General features: G+C 58.6%; 1 protein-coding gene across 9 annotated transcripts in view; it reads right to left on the reverse strand.

Annotated features, from left to right (window-relative positions):
* Window positions 1-432: 432 nt before the first annotated feature.
* Window positions 433-16946, reverse strand: part of LOC311422428 (opioid-binding protein/cell adhesion molecule homolog) — a 328972-nt gene continuing 312458 nt past the window's right edge. For all 9 annotated transcript variants that reach the window (XM_084495470.1, XM_084495471.1, XM_084495469.1 and 6 more), the window contains 5 exons: window positions 7572-7697; window positions 7200-7334; window positions 6983-7103; window positions 6496-6647; window positions 433-5977 (listed from right to left, as the gene is read on the reverse strand). In XM_084495470.1, the coding sequence (XP_084351596.1) occupies window positions 5877-5977; window positions 6496-6647; window positions 6983-7103; window positions 7200-7334; window positions 7572-7697 (635 nt within the window). In that variant the 3' untranslated portion in view covers window positions 433-5876. The remainder of the gene's footprint in view (window positions 5978-6495; window positions 6648-6982; window positions 7104-7199; window positions 7335-7571; window positions 7698-16946) is intronic.

Consider the following 16946-nt stretch of genomic DNA (forward strand, 5'->3'; position numbering starts at 1 on the left):
TGTCGGGACAGGACGGGTGGGTGCAGGCAGCTTTCTGCATCCCAGGGCACGAAGGCACAAAGGATAAGGGCAGTGCCAGCCAGCCCAGCCCCACGGGAGCATGCTGGAGCCCTGGTGGTGGCCTTGCCTTGCAGAAAATCTCCTGGGCAGGTTTGTCATTGCCAGCAGATGTGTGTTTGTGCCTGTCCGAGGGGAGGAGAGGCTGGAGGGAGCTGTGTCTGTTGGCTCTTGGGCAGGGAGAGCTGGCTATGGTAGAGCAAGCCTGGGAGGAGTGGGACAGACCTGACCCTGGTTATGGGGTTAATGGGACCCCTTCCTCCCTTTATTTTTGAAATCTGGAATTTTTTGGTGCTCTAGGTGAGACATCAAACAATATGTGGTGCCAGGCTTTGCGTGATGAAAAGTCGGGGAGAGAGAGAGAGAAAGAGATGCTGGTTTATGGATGCATTTATGTGTTTATTTATTTACACATTTATTTGTGTCTCTTGATGATGGTGGATGAATGTCATGGCCTGAAATATGCCCTTGGTCCCTCTGGATGTAGCTGTGGTCCTGGTCCTTAGGCACTGGTCAGGTGTCACCGAGGGCTGTGGGGTAAATCCCCCGTGTCCTTTGAAGGGAGCCCACGGGTGCCTTACAGCTGGGCTCAGTGTCGGGGCCATCTCCGTAGGTCCCTGTGCCAGGAAGGGGCTGTGCCACCTCCCCTGGCGTTTGGTGATGCAGCGGAGGGGTTGTGCTGTGCTTTGTCTGCCCTGCTGCATTACACGTCTGTAGATTTGTTGCTCCGCTGCCAGCAGCCCGGCAGAACTGGCACAGTAAATGTGTAGGATTAGCAAGGCTTTCCTCACGCCACACTGGGAGCCAGCTTGTGCTTCTGCTGGTCAGGACGGGGGTTTATTGCTTATACCACAGCCCTGTGCAAAGCCAAACCATCAGCTGTGCCGCAGGATCCCCCCTCCAGGGCCAGGCTGGGCAGGGCTCATCCAGCTCCGGACAGCAGAGGCCAGGCTGATCTGAGCAGTCTGGTGTGGCCAGCAGGGTCCAGAAGAGATGGGAGCAGTGCTTCTCCCTAATCCAGGGCTGGGAGATACAAACCAGATGTACCGGACCCATCCTGGCTCCCAGATTATTTTTTTTCCAAGGAGAATCCCAAAGCAGAGAGGCTTTCCCAGGTGTTAGCTATGGTTCTCGCCTTGCTGAAGGTGATGTGAGCACCACGTTATCCCTGGGTAACGTGGGCTTGGGGCCGCTGAGTTCTGCGTGGGGCTTGGACACCGTCTGCGCTGGTGCTGTGCGCTGGTTTCATGTCACACGGGTTGTGGTGCTGCTGTCTTCTTGTAAGAGGTACACTGGGGTCTCAGGCTGCCAGTTGGGATTTGGGGAGGAGGAGGACGGTGCCATCCATCACATCACCTGCAGCTGGACCAGTGCTGAGCGTGGTCAGGGTGAGCTGCACCTCCACCGCCCGGCTCGAGGTGAGCCTGGGGGAGCCGTGGTGGTGCCCCAGCCACAATTCCTTTGGCTGTGGTGGAGCACACGGGGTGGTCCTCCCATCCCAGACCCCTCTCCCAGGGAGGACAGCGTGTTTTGGGCAGTACTTACCTTTCCCAGGGGGCAGCCGAGGTGTACATGATGTGTGGTTCGTGGAGGTCCCCTGATGGAGCAGTTTGCTCCGTTTGCAGGCGAGAGACCCCGTGATGGGTCAGGCATCACCCCGCAGCCCCTCCCACTGCCCCAGTGAGGTGCACTGGTCCCCAGCAGCCTCCCCAGCACGTTTGGCTGTGGGACATCAACCTTGGGAGCTGTTCTCCTTTCCAGCTCTCTGGAGTGAAGGAGTGGTTGGCACATCCTGGCTGTCAGCAGGGTGGTGGGATAGAAAACTGGTCCCAAAAGGCGCAGGTCCCTTCTCCTCCTGGTCCTGGCTGCCCTTGGCCTTGGATGAAGACTTGTGTCTGTGTCTTGTGGTGGCAGATCTCAGTAGGAGCACAGCACTGTTAGGGGCACTTCGTCTGCAGAGGCATCCCTGGCGCAGGGTTAGGTGGCTGTGTCAGAGCAGGTGTTGTTATAAGGTGGTGAGGACGATGCTGGGGGGGCACGCTTGCCAAAAGGAGGAACCTGATGAGGCTTCTGCATAAGGTAGGAGGGTGAGCAGAGCAAAGACAGTCCTTCTGCAGGGCTCCATACACAGGTACGTGCATGTCCATGGTGTGGGTAACATCAGCAGAGCTGTGAGGAGACTTCCCTGGGGGCAGCAGCTTCTGGTGCACAACAGGCTCGGGGACGGGGACAAGGAGGAGCTGACAGGGCAGACAGCAAGGAGCCTGGTTGGGAATCAGACAAACCATGGGGCTGGAAGCTGTGCCGGTACGGGGATAATTTGGGAGCAGAATGAGGCTACAACCAAGCGTGGGGTGAGGCTGCAGAAGGCACGGAGGTGCCGGCTGCTCGGGGACCCCACTTGCTCCCCGCGGCACGCGCGCTCCGCGAAGCAAAGCCCCGAGGGTACAAAGTTCGTCAAACTTTATTGATACACTGCACAATCACAACCATCTCTTATTCTTGCCGAATTAGAAAAGGTTACAACTACAATGTAACATGCACAAATCTCAGGTAGTATAGCCACCCTTGGAATACAATGATCGACGGAAACTCAAGACCGCGCGTCCTCGCCGTCGGGCGCCGGGGGCGAGCCGTCCGGCCGCGGCGAGCGGCGGTCGTGTGGGGCTCTGCCACCCGCCCGCACGGCGGGGCGACGGCCTCGGACAGCCAACACGTTCCTCACAACTGCACGTTACATGGCACGAGAAAGTCGAACGCCGTCCCGACGGAGGAGGACAAGGAAGCCAGCCCAAACCGACCCGGGGAGGAGAAGAACGGGGAGCGCGGGGCGGCCCCGGTGCCGTTTCGTCCGGCCTCGGGGCGTCTCGTAGTCATCACCTCTTGTCTCTGAAATGCCACAGCCCTTTGGCCTCGTGTCGGGGGCTAGTTCAGCGGTTCTTCTGCGGGGAGAGAGAGAAATTGGGCACCGGAGCGGCGTGCCAAGCGAGGGCTGTGCACCAGAGGACACCAGCTGGGGGGCGCGGGGGGCTCCCTGGGGCTGCACGGGCATGGGATGGGGCACAACGGGGTGCCGGGGAGGCATGGGGCCATCACGGGGAGATGCAGATCAGCCTTGGCCTTGGGGTGATGCTGCTGAGCACCTCCTGCACCCAGGGATGTGTCTGGAGGCCCCAGCAGCAGAAGGTTGAGCAGGGGCCACCCGCTCGGCTGAGGCCACCCTTTGCCAGGCGTGGTGACGAGCAGGAGCGCCGCAGGGCAGCCAGCCCCTCTGGATGTCCCCCGTGGTTTTGGAGAGCTGGGAGATGAAGCTTCCAGGTAGGACTCGAGGGGGTTATGCCTATTTCCTTGCGGGTGATGTGTCACTGCGGTGGTGGGAGAACGTTTGCATGCTTCTGCCTTGCTTCGGGTGAGAGAGGGGGTCACGTCTGCAGGTCGATTGGCTGGGGTGGGGTTTGGGGGAAGGTCGTGTGGGCCACTGTGCCAGCTGAAGACAGTGCCATCCACCTCCGTGACAGTGCCAAGGGCCAGGGGATGGAACCGGACCGCTGCTTGTGCTCCTACCCGGGATGCTGGTGGAGAATGTACCAGAGCCACAGGGACCATGGGATGCGGAGGTGACGAGTCCGTTCCTTGCTGTACCACATCCCTGCCCATCGGGTAAGCCCAAGGGGTGCCCCCAGGCCACGTGGGGTTTGCAGCTGAGCTGTGGTGCACACTGAGTGTCCCAGGCGCAGGGCCCTGCATCCCTTCAGGTTCTGTAGCTGCCACTCCTTTCGCAGTAGCATCACACGTGTGCTTGCTTGCACGGGTCCTGGACGGCCCGTAAGAGACCAGGGATGAAGCCAGGGCACTGCTGCATCAAGGACAGGAATGCTGTCGGGGCTGTGCCAGGCTTTCTTTTATTTTCTGTGGGCTAGAAAGCAGGACAGGGTGGCGAGGAGGTTTGAGCAATGGCAGAGTTTGCATGGGAATGATGCGCACGTGGCCGCAGCTGTTGAGCCATCTTTAGAAGGGAGAAGAAACGGAGAAAAGTGGGGGAGGCATCATTTCCTGGGGGTGTTGGGGGGACACACTGTGTGCTTCCTCGGTGCTGTTTTGTCCCTGTGTTTTGGCACTTTGTCCAGTGCCAGCCGTGACGTTTCTGGAGCGGTGTGGGACGGTCTGTCCCTGGAGCATGGACCCAAAGCTTCCCATCCCGGGGTGGAGAGAAGGATCGGGGTTTCTCTGCATACCGGCTGAAGGGGATCACACAATGGGGTGCCATCAGGCACTGGGCGCTGTGGGCAGGGAGCTGACACGGCCCTCTGGAGTCACCATTGTTTGTGGCAAGGGAGAGAGCTGAAGGCTTGCAGGAAGCAAAGAAGAGTCTGGCTGCGTGGGTCGGTGTCCGAGGAGCCTCCAGAAACGGCGAACTGGGGGCTCCAGAAGCATCCTTGTCCTTGTCATGTAGATACAGCAAATTGATGGCCATAATTTTTCCAGTGGAGCCCAAGCTGCCTCCAACCAGTCGAACAACGTGGCCTCTGCTCAGGCAGGGGCATGGGCACACCGCTTGAGCAAAGGCATCTCAGAAGCTGAAGCTGCAGGGTTGCTCCTGCAGCTTCAAGCTGCCTGAACAATGAGGGGAGGTCGTGGCAAGGAGCCCTCAGGGAGATTTGGAGTAGCCACTGTGCTGACCCAAAGGAAGGGACTGCTTGGCCCCAGCCCTCCGGGTGTGCACAGGTGGGACAGTAGTGGTGGAGCCATTGCGGTGGCCGTGCTTGTCACCTGGTGCCTTCCTCTGTTGGGTAGTGCCTCCTTCCAGCATCGGTGCTGTGGTGCTTTGGTTGTCACGTTGAGCAAGTGGCTGGAAATGCCGTGAGCATCTCACGTAGCCCTGGTCCATGGAGCCTCCAAACAAACACAGGCACGGTGTCAGGGCCACATCCAAGCGGCAGGTCCGCCTGTCATGGGCAGGGGTCCGGAGCAAAGCAGGGACCGTGGTGACCCCAAGGACTCACGTTCCCAGGAGGGCAGCCTCGTGCCTACAAAAGCATGGTGGGGTGATGTTAGCTGGGAGACAGTGCAGTGGGAGGTTTGTGGTCCTTCGGGGACTGAGCATCGCCCCTCGCTTGGGTCGTGCCAGGGGAGGCAGCTGGGAAGGGTCGGTGGGCATCACGGCTGGGCCACATCCTCGGTCAGTCAGCAGGGACAGGGCAGTGGGGCCGTGGTGCTGGAGGGGAGCACTAGGGGACGGAGAAGTGAGGAGATGGTTGGGGAGGAGCTTTGGTGGTGAGAAATCACATTCAGGACCGAAAAGGTGCAGGGCAGAGACGCAGGGCTTCAACTCTGGGGTCTGTTTGGGCGCAGGCGGCTTGACGCAACGACGAGATGGACATCCCCGGTGAGCGGTCCAGGCGGCTCCTGCCCCGCCGCACCCGTGTCAGACACGATGCCACCAAAACGCCTGCCGGGCGGCAGCGGGGAGCCCCGTCCACGCCAGACCACATCCCCGGGGCACATCAGCCGCAACCGGCTCGGCGCAAAGAGGGACGGGGCAGCGGGCAAGGCTCGGCACGGCATCGCCCTTCGCGGCGGGCAGCAGTGGCGGGTGACAGTCTTGGTGGCACGTGGTGGGGTCTGTACAGCGTGACCAGCGGCGAGAACGATCCCGGCAGGTGGGAGACGCGGCCGTCCTCGGTCCCTCGGCGCCGTTCCCCGTCCTCCGGCGCGGCGCCCGTCTGACGGAGAGGAGTCCCCGGGCGGCCGTCCCGGCGGGCCGAGCCCGCAGCGGGGCAGAGGCGCGGCGGGGCCTCCCGGGACCCTCCGCTCCCTTATCAAAAGTCGAGGAGGAGGCGAGCGAGGAGGGCGGCCCAGAGGCAGAGGCCGGTGGCCACCCGGGATGCCGCGTTGCCGCCGTCGTGCACCGCTCCGGGCCCTGTGGGGGAGAGAAGAGGAAGAGGAGGGACAGCGTTAAGGCTGGTGGAGAGAGGACACATCACGTCGTCATGCAAACAGGAGCCCTGTCATCCCCTTGTGTCCCCATCAGGGGCTAGATACAGGCATCCCCATCGCCCTGGGTGCCGTAAGGGTCCCAGCAGTGCCCAGGAGCTTCATCCTGGAGCTATGAAGGGGCAAGCAGACAAGCCCTTTCCCTCTGTCCCTCCCTCTCTCAGCATGTCTCTCATCATCCCTGTGCATGTCTCTCTCTGTCCCCTCACCCATTGTTCTCCCTCTCGGACTTGTTCTCTGTCTATCCCGTGCATCTGCTCCCCCCTGCTGTCACTGGGATCCTCAGGGCTTGCTCCATCCTACACATCACCAGGCCAGCCCCATAAACAAGCAGCCGGCTCCACTCTGCTCTGCTCCGTGCTGCTCTGCTCCATGTTGCTGTCTGCTCACAGACACCACTTCCCTTCCTTCCCACCCCGAGCTGCAAAAAGCAGGAGCACGCACCGTACAGGATGATGCTGGCGTTGGTGTTGCCCAACTTGTTCGTGGCCACACACGTGTAGTTGCCATAGTCCTTCTCCGAGACGTTGAAGAAGGTCAGCGTCGACAAGCGGCCCTTGCTCTCGATCCGCACCCCCTCCAGCCCGTTTGCTAACCTGCAGGGAGTGGTGGACGGCACTGCTCAGAGCCCCAGGTGGGGCAAGAAGAGAATAAAGCCCTCCTGGCCCACCACCACGTGCACTCACACCCCATCCAGCCCCACAGGAGCCACCCTTTCACCACACCCTGCCACCAGAAGCACACCTCTCGCCCCATCCCCAGCCCACCTTCCTCCCCGGGATGCCCTGGCCATATCCACCCCCTTCCCAACCTGTGCCCACCATCCCTGGAGACCCTGGACCCCAAGACCCCCTTGGTGCTGGGACCCCGACCCTCTGTGCTGGTTCCCCGGCCACCTTCACCCCACTTCGCACCCGCCGTGCCCCCGCACCTGGTGTCCTCCTTGAACCACTGAAACTCCGCCACGGGGACAGCCGAGGCCTCGCACTGCAGGATGCCCTTCTGGCCCACCGAGGCGCCCGTGTTCTTGGCGTTCGAGATGTACGGGGGGTCTGCAGGGACACCACACCACGTCATGCCCCTGGGCCAGGTCCTGCACCCACCCCAGTGCCCCGTCCCCCCTTAGGATGCCCACCCCAGCCACTTACAGTTGACGGTGACTTTGACTTTCCGGACATCTGGCACGGCCACATCATTGACAGCGCTGCACTCGTACTCCCCAGACTGCTCCCGGGTGATGCCCGTGATCTCCAGGTACTCGTCCTCGCTCACAAAGCCCTGTCCTGGGAGCGTGGATAAACACGGGGCACCGTCACCCACCACATCCAACACCTCGCCCTCCTGAGCTGGACCCCTGACAGCCCCCAAACCAACCCCACAAAAAGCCCCTCGCATCCCTACTGTCCTCCATCCCTCTGCCACGCTGTCCCCCCGCAGCAGGAGGACCTGTGGAGCCCTCCCTCCAGCAGCACCCCACATCCATCACGGGTGGCTCCCCAAAACCCCGCGCCTCCCCTCACCTTTCCCGGAGAGGTGCCGCCACGTGACGGTGGGCTCCGGCCTCCCGAAGGCCAGGCACATGAGGGTCACACTGCTGCCTTCGTTCACGGTGATGTCTGATGAGATGTTGACGATCTGGGGGGGAACTGCAAGGCACACGACAACAGGGGGGGGCATCAACGCACAGGTTTGGGACCCACCCAAATGGTGCAGCGGGTCTGCTGCACTGTCCCCATGCCATAAATGCCACCCGCCCTTCTGACACGGACAGCCTGCCATCAGCCATCGGTGTCTGCCCCATTTTCCTCCCCAGCACTGACCTGCAAAATGCCATCTCTAACCAGCCTGAGCACAGCCCTGGGGTCTGCCCCCCCACCCCAAAACACCAGCCCCCGCAGCTTCGGGCACCGCTGTGATAACCGATTCTCGTTACGACCGCCAACAGCTCTCATATTTTAGCATTTTTATTAAAGCTTGCTAAATTACTGATTGTCTGCTCCATTCAATGCCGGCCATCGTGATTTATATTAGTCTATCCCCTGATACTCCATCTAATAAATAACTTGGCATTCTCCAAACCCATAAATATCCCCGTCGCTGGCAAAAAGCAATTAAATCCTGTTTGCCGACGCCATTCTCTGGTGCTCTGGGCTGCAGGACTGGAGGATGCTGCCCCCAGGAGCTGACCCAACTATGCAGAATGGCTCTCCCTAAACCCAGCTCCACCCCGGCCCTGCTGGTGCTGTGCCCCATGAGCCCTCCCCAAGCAATGCCGTGAGCCCAGGCACATGTGGTGCCACACACCCGACCCTTTTGCTGGTCTGGCTGCTGGAAGAACACCACCATCAAGCCCCAAGAAGGGATGTGAGCCCATCAACGCAAGCACAACCTCTCAGTTCTCCCATCCCTGGGGACCATCCCAGCCCCACTGAGGCTGCTGCCTCATTTTTCCATACTCCTGGCCCCGCGGGAAGCCTGGTGTGTGACACATCACAGCTTCTCCACCAGCCGGTGCCAGCTGGGTGATGCTCTTAGCACTTAGACCAGGCACGTGGGTCCTTCTCCATAAGGACAGTGACAGTCCCACTGCACCACAACGCCAGGACCCACAGCCCCTCCACCTAAGGCACTGACTGCGTGTGGAGCTCTTAGGGCAGCGCCCTGCCACCAGCCCCTGCCACCCTCCCACCTGCTGGTCCAGCCCTGCTGATGCTCCCCCACTACCGACGCCCGTGCCTTGTTAAAAGTCACAAGAAAAGGGTTAAAATACAGATTGGGAACACCTTTTGCTCCCAGGTGGCCACAAGGCTGGGCTTGCCACTGCGTGCGCTCGCAGCCAGCCCTCTCCCCAGCGCAGCCCCCTGGCGAAGGCGCTGCCGAGCCTGCGCCGCCTGATGGGCCCTGCGAGGCAGTAAATTTCCCAGCAACTTGACACTTTAATATAGAAGTACAGTCTGTTATAGCAGAGGGAGATTGTCTGAGTCCTTCAGGGGAGACTGGCAATCCAAAAATGAAAAGTGTGCGCCGGCAACCGGTGAAAAATGTAGTTAGCGCTCCGAGTGCGGGCGGCACGCTCCGACGGCTTGTCCCCAAGGGGTCTGTCAGCAGGGGCCCCGCACGTCTGGGCACCCAGACACAGAGCTGGGATTTCTCCTGCTCTACAGGCAGAGCGGTGTCAGCCCTGACACGATGAGTTTCGCTCTGTTGGCACCGGGCTCCGACCCTGCTGACTCACTGTGATTCTTGCCATGGGGACCTTTGGCACGGGAACAATGTGCCAGTGACTTGAGACACCCCCAAAAAGCTTTTTCTCACTCAGATGAGGAGAGAGCTTTCTGTGCTACCACCTGCATCCTTGCACATCTCCATGCTGCTAACAGCATGGGTTTGGGGCTGCCGGGTGGGACCTGGGAGGACTCAGGGCTGCAGACACCCATGAAATAGGACTGCTGGCTGCAGCAGCACCCAGAACCTGTGCAGCTGCCTGCTTCTGCAGTAAAGCCTGGCCACCCCCATTGCTCTGCATTTCCCATGTCATGCAGGTAACTGGGAGCCCCCTGCCACATTCCCTTTCTCCACGGTCTGTGGTCCATGAGCAGAGCAGCTCAGGCTAGCCATGGGGGCCTTGTGGAGGCGATGGAGGCATCTCACCTCTTTGCCTCTTCCCATCGGAGCTGCCCTCTCCCCCAGGTGATGGTGACCACCAGAGTGACTCTCATGCAAGACCCAGGTGGGAGGCAGCTTTCCTGCAGGGCAGGGAGGTGTCATGCAGGAAGGGAAGCAGCTCCTGGTCCAGCCTGTCCCAGCACAGCTGTGTGAAGCTTAGAGGCACCTCAACCCAACACCAAGCACTTAAAGCTGCTCAGGGCCCCTCTCCATCCCGGCAGCACCCAGGGAAAACGCTCAGCTTTATCCATGATACAATGGGCATGGGGCAGACCAGGATAAGTTCATTCCTGGTGCTTTCCCTGCTCCATGGAACTACCTAAGAACAAGGAGCTAAAACTGTGCCCAGGGCAGGCAAAAAAAAAACTATTAATGGAATCCAAGGCAAGCAGAATGACCCAGAATATAGCTCAGCCCCAGCGCAGGCAGCAATGCTTCAGCATGAGGTACTCACTGCTCCTACAGCTACACATCGCCTCGTGATCCCAACCCAGCCACGCACAAACAGCCCACAGACAGACACCCTGATGGGCCAGGGTGACCAGGGCCAGGGAAACGGGACTACATCACCGTGCCACGCTGCTGCCCACCCTCATCCCACCAAAAATGCTCCTGAGAGCTGTCAGGGCTGCACGGGGGTGGGTGCCCCTGGAGAGCGTGGAGCCGCCGGCCAGCTCAATACCCACCACGACAGCGATCATTGCCTACGAGGTTACAGGGACTCGCAGGAGGACATCGAAGGAACCTGATTACATTTCTATAGATCCCACCAACTGCACTCCCCTGCGCGCAGCCTCAAGGGCAGGCTGCCTTTGCCGTTGCTTTAACTCATGAGCAGGGCAGGAGGGAGCTGGGGCTGCGCAGGGATGCTGTCAGCAAACAGGACCCAAGAGCTGGGAGGCAGGATGAGGGCAGGAAGCAACATGACAGTGCCCAAAACACTGCCCCATGAGCCATTCCCTGTGAGCACCACCACCATGCAGCTACGGGCATGGCACCTACAGCTAAGAGCACGTCCCTCTCGAGCTGCTGTGGCTTGAGATTACCCATGGGCAGGGAGGCAAAAGGCTCTCCTGTCCCACTCCCCAGTCCCCAAAGCACCAGGAGGGAGAGCCCTGCTCATGCTTCTCATCCTCCAGCACTACTGCAGGTGCTAGCCCGGCTCATTTACATGTCAACAGCAAGCTCTTCTTGGCTTATCTTTGATTCTCCGCAGCTATCACTGGGGGCCCTCCCCCTGTCCTACATCCCCTATGCAGATAATATCCAACATTTATGACACTCTCTTGTCACTAAATATAGAACATAATAAATGATCCCTGGGCAAACGTGTTAATAAGCAGAGAAGCAGCAAAACCGGGGCCGATGCTCGAGCAAGTACGTGGAGTGCCTGCTCTGCCTCTTGTCTCCTGACACACATAATACACTTTACAACATCTCGCACACCGGCTCTTGTTAGCCCACGGCACAATGATAACACGATATTTAAGGGAACAGGGGTGAGATGCTCCTCGATTGTTCAAGGGGCACAGATCTCTGCCCCAAATTTGCAGTCCTTGGCTGCCACTGGTACAAAACAGGGCTTGCAGAGGGGTCAACACGGTCCAGCCCCATCTCCAGCTGCCCTGACACCATGCCACGGTCACTTTGGGGACCGATGTGGCCATTTCCCACCCTGGGGGACCCTCTCCAACCCCCCTAGCTCACAGCATGCTCGTGGGACAGCAGCGAGACGCTTGTCTGGAGAGTTACAGGGGGAAGGCGACACAGCAGCGCTGCAGCTCTACCCCCTTATTAATAGTCTTGTTTTCCATTTAAAAGCCCACTACTAGGAGCAAATTGAATGTGAAGTAAATCCCTAGGAAGCCGGGAGCGGCGCGTTGGTTCGCGGTCTCGCCGGCGCGGCAAGCAGCCCGCGGAGGATTGCGTCGACCCCGTGTAATATTAATCAGGGGTAAGTTAATGCATAATGTTCACTAGGCCAAAAAAATACATTTGGGCTGTAATTTCTTGTTTGTTCAGAAAGCGGGCGAGAGAAATTGAATGTGAAAGTGATGCCACTAAATTCAATAACAATAAGCCCGTGATTTATCTCCTTCCTTTACTGCTCGAGACCCACACCGCCCGATGTGCCGGTTAATATTTTACATCGGGCCCAGGTGACTGCGGCACACCGGGTCCTGCTGGTGCTTGTGGGGACTGTAAAACCCCGTGCCTCCCCTCGCCTCCCTGCCCTCCTGGACCCCAAGCCACAGTGAGATGGTGTGTGCCCTTCTGCATGATGCTGCACGGTGCCGGAGAGCCTCTGCACCCAAAATCAGTTTCTGGTGCTCTCCGCCACGACTTGGTGTCAGTCCTGTGCCACCAGCAAGCTGTGCACACACATAGAGGGGACACCAATGGGGACACCCATGCCACTTGCCCAACCTGCCAGTGCCCCCCTGTGCACTGCAGGGCACCAGAAGGAGAGCTGCTGGTGGCCCTGTGGGGCTGGCCGTGGCCTCACGCACCAGCGACACCGGCACGGCTGGTGGCCATATATGCCATAAGCTGGGGATCCATCCCCAGCACACGCAGGCAGCCCACAGGGCTCCCCAAAACTCTGGACACCGGCACCAGTCATGCCCCTGCTCGGCAGCAAACTGCTCTTCTTGCCAAGTGCTGGGAGAGCTTGGAGCTCGTGAGATGTCCCGATCCCACAAGGATGGCTACGGCGAGGGGCACAGCCCTTCCCTGCTAACCCCCGTGGCGAGAGGCAGCTCTCCGGTAATTACTGCCTGATTATTGACCCCACGCAAGCACACAGGGGCTGACTTGGCTCCTGGCCCCTCCGTATCCCAGATCCTTACCGGGAACGCTTGCCACCACGGCCCGGGGAGTGCAGCTGGCTATTTTTAGCCACGAGCTCATTAATGCTGCACGCCACGGAGCGGCGAGGCTGAGCGAGCACTGACATACACAACGGATGTCCCTCCAGATCATTAGCTCCTAATCCATTCAAAGAGACCTCTTCCTACACCTGGGATATGGCAGGAGAAGATGGATGCCTGCAGGCTCTGCAAAGCGCCCGGCATCCTGCAGCAGCAGGGCTACTTGAGTGTGCTCGGTGGCTTTTCTGCCCCCAAACAGCCCCTGTCCCTGCCATCCACCCCAAAATGAGAGCTGACCTGCTGCTAAGAGCCAGTTATCCATGCAAAATGGCATTGGGGGCCCACGGGACACTCACTGCTGCTCACCTGGACGTGACACTTCTTGCATTTGGCCTGCTTTGAGCAGGGGCAGCCCTTTAGCAAAGCACCCTCGCAACGTGACCCAAAAAAACTCCACGGGGATGCCCAAAGCCTGCCTGGAGCTTCACATTTCACTATGGCACAGCAAATGTTGCCAACACAGCACTGCAATTCCCAGGACAGACACCCCACCACGCTGCCGTAGCCCATGCAACCCAGTGGGAAAAGTGCCTGGGCTCAAATCTCCTGCTCAGCCCCATGGATGCTTTCTGAGGACACCCTCCAGCAGCCTTACAGACCACACCACAGCGCCTCTCCACCAGACCAGCAGCACTGTGTGCTCGTGAGACTAAGAAAAATGGCAAAGGGCCCCCTCTCACATGCTGCCCAGGTGGGAGGTGGTGGCTGGCTGCAGCCAGGGATGCCAACACCATCTCTGCCATGACCCCAAAGAGCAGCCCAGCATGCAGCACTGCTCCGTCAGATGCTGTGGTGCCAGACATGGGCAGCCCAGGTACGATGCCACAAATTCTGTGCGCTCCCCAAGTCTCCCCAAACCCCCTCCCTGCTCCCCCCTGACCAGGAGGCTTTTCCCTTCCCTCTTGCCAGAGATGGATCTGGCAGGAGAGCCGCAGCCCTCTTTCATTAAATGTTAATGCTTTTATTTATTCACCAGTATTTATGGACCTCTCATCTCCTCCCATTGCTATTCACATTTCTCCCTCTCGTTACTGCCAGATGGGCGAGGACGGACGGTTTATCTGCAGCAGCGGGATGGGCGCCTGGACAGCTTCCCGGCCACCCCTGCCTCATCATTGTCCTACAAAGGGGACAATCTCCTCCTGAGTGCCCTGCGGGGACGTGAGGACCTCCATGGGCAGCATCCCACATGGTCCAGTCCCAAAGCCTCACACACTCCCTCTCCTGCTGCTCTTTTTTGGGGGTAGACGCAGGGCTTGCACTGCTCCATACCCTCCCTGGTTGTCCCCCCAACACGAGGGAGCAGGATCGTACCCTGGCGTGGATCTGGTCCCCCCCGGCTCTCCTGCTGCCTCCCTCCCAGGCACCCCCGGCTGCCTCCACCCCGCGCTCCCACAGCTCCACGTGAGCCTCCCCGGCATGGGCAGGATGGAGCTGTCAGAGGTGTCACCGGGCAAGGACTAATTAGCGTGCAGAAAGGCAGCACAAAGGAGGGAAATATGCTGAAAGCTCAAGTTTTGCTTCCTTTTGCAGATGGGGAGAACAGCGGGACGGCACCAGTGCCTGTCAGCAAACGGAGACAGGTCCCTGCGTGCCGCCTGATTTCTCCCAGGGCTTGGGGTTTGGTCCTCTTATTCACCCCTATTTCATCCAGCTAACAGCCAGACCTCAGCACAGCCATCAGGGCCACAAAAACAGCCTGGCAGCCAGAAGATGGGGGTACAAACCCATCCCCGTGGCCAACACGGGGCTGCCCACGAAGGGCAACCCATGCGAATGCACCCAGCGTCCTGCCTGGTTCCCGGGAAGGGGGCACCGCTGGGAGCTGTGCCAAAGTGGTGCTTGTCGACAGCGAGGATTATCACCTCTCATCAACTCAATTTTGATGACAGCACAATCTGAGAGGCTCGTCAGAGTTGATTTTATCGACATAATAGATTAAGCGCATCTGACAGCTATAGTTCGGGCACGGGGATGATTTTTGTCAAATTCCTTGGTCCCGCGAGTGGCACGTCACGCTGCCACCTTGCGCACTCCAAGAGCGCTTTGGCTGGGGGGGGAATTTTCCCTTTCTCCTTCTCCTGCTCTTAAGTGCTGCCTTTTCTTTGCCTTCCCATGGTGAAACATGCTTTGCATGGAGTGGCTGGGCAAGCATCATAACCCATAACATTTCAGACAAATTATCTCACAACGGAGATGAGGTATTTCACACTCAGAGCAATCTGAGCGCAGCCAAAGGGAGGGGGAAAAAGGAAAACAGACCACAACCACCTTCCTACAGATGCCTGGGAGCACTACGTGGCACATTCTCCATCTCCAGGTGTGTCAGAGCCTTCCCGTGGCACCGTGTGCCCCTTTCTGTCCCCGTTTTGGAGGATTTGGAAACCAGCAGCACCATGCAGGGCTGGACCATGACACCCTCAGGCCACAACCACATTTCAAAGAATTAGGATAAACAAACCAACAAAAAACCCTTAAATCAGAGCAAAACCAAAATCTGGACATGCCAAGGAACTCACGTGAACAAGAAATTGGAAAATTAAGCACAAGCATCTAGCTGCTTTTGCTGGGCTACGTCTCCCACCTGCACACCCCTTTTTCTCTAGGTTTTTGCGTTGAGACAGTGAAAGCAATAAAACTGAAACTCCGAGTGGTATACCTACTGTGTAACCACCTGTCAGTAAATTTATGAACAATTAGGAAGTGAAAGTGCTTCCCAGGGAGCTATTTGTGCGTGCGATAAAAACGTTCTTTCTGTTTGGGGATATAATGAGGAAACAACTTCTCCCGTTCTCGCCCCCACTTTACCGTTTCTGCTTTTTGCAGTAATTAATCCAGCTGCCGCCGCTCTTTTGTTCCTTCGGCTCCCAATGCCTGCCGCACTGACCCGCCCGCTGCCAGCTGCTTTTGGGGGCTTTTTCCTCGAGAAGAGGGGTCAGGGGATGCTCCCCATCACTTCCTACAGCTGAAAGTTGTGTCCTCCTCCATACACCCTGCTAGATTTTGGGCTAGCGCTTTATCCCAGCCACTCGGAGGATGCTCTGCTCTCCCTTCACGATGTACAGCAGGAACATGAAAGCCCCAGGTTCCTGGCACGTGCCACTGCGACATCAAATCTCCAGCATTCAGCATCTTCCAGTAACCCTTCAGTTGCTCCCCGTACCGACTATGCTGCCCTTCATCTCACACATACAGCCATGCGCACACCGGACACGTGAGAGCTTTCCTGCTCCAACACTCACCCTCACTAGTCTCCCTAATTCCTTAATTAAGGTCACGAGTGTCCTTAATGCCACTGAACAAGACCCAACCTGTCCGTATTTCCCATGTCTCTACTGCTCTGGCTGTTCTGATGCTTTTTTGACTCTTTTTTTGGAGCTCTGCACCTCCCCAAACTTCTCCCATATCACTGGTGTTGCTCTCACGGCCAGCCAGCCCACCCACAACCCACAGCGCTCACCAGCAGACCATGGTCTCCTTCACCAGCACTTGCCCAAAGAGCTCTGTTCCCACCCACCCACGGCTCCTCCCTTGGCCAGGGAGCTTGGTCACCACCAGCAGCTCCATTTGGGAGGTCACTGCTCGGATCCCACCAGGGCAAGGGGCCCTGCTGCCCTTCTTTGCCATGCCATGGCATCTCACGGTGCCTCCAGCTCTTCAGAAATCCCATTTTCCTTCCCAAAGCCTCCTTTGCCACCGTGGCAGCAGGTGCTGTTCTCTTCCTGCAAGCCCAGCTCTTTCTCTTTCAAGACCACCCCCCTCTTTGTGCCCGGGCTCCTTCATTATTCTTTCATTTTTCTCTTTTGCTGCCTCCTGATCTTTTGATGCTGGGTGTGCGTGCACGTTTCGTTCTTCTCTTTGTTGTACAAGTCTCTGGGCTTTTCTTCTCTTCTTCTCTCTCCCCTCCAGTTGCCTTGCTCTCCATTCATTGCTATTCCTTCCTGCTTTTCTCCAGGCTCTCCTTGGCTTTAAATTCCAGTGCCTGCCGCATCTCCCGCATTTTGCGTCCTTGTGCTTTTGCCCATTCTCCATTTCTCCAGGGAGGACGGGACAATGAGTTGGGGAGACATTGCTCCTTTGTAGCCTCTTATTTCCCCTTTGCAGGATGTAAGCCTTGGTCCTTTCCCCACTCATTTCCATCCCGAGGAACCCCTCCCCATCCCCTTTCCATTCCTGCTGCCCCTTCCCTGGCCAGCCCAGCTCGGTGCCAGCGGTGACCAGACCCGGCTGCTTCCAGCACCACAACCCCAAGCCCGCGAGCACTGTGTAATTACACCCACGGGCTCCGTTTAGGTAAAC

The sequence above is a fragment of the Aythya ferina genome, assembly GCF_964211825.1.
Source record: "Aythya ferina genome assembly, chromosome: 22".
Classification (NCBI taxonomy): Eukaryota; Metazoa; Chordata; class Aves; order Anseriformes; family Anatidae; genus Aythya; species Aythya ferina.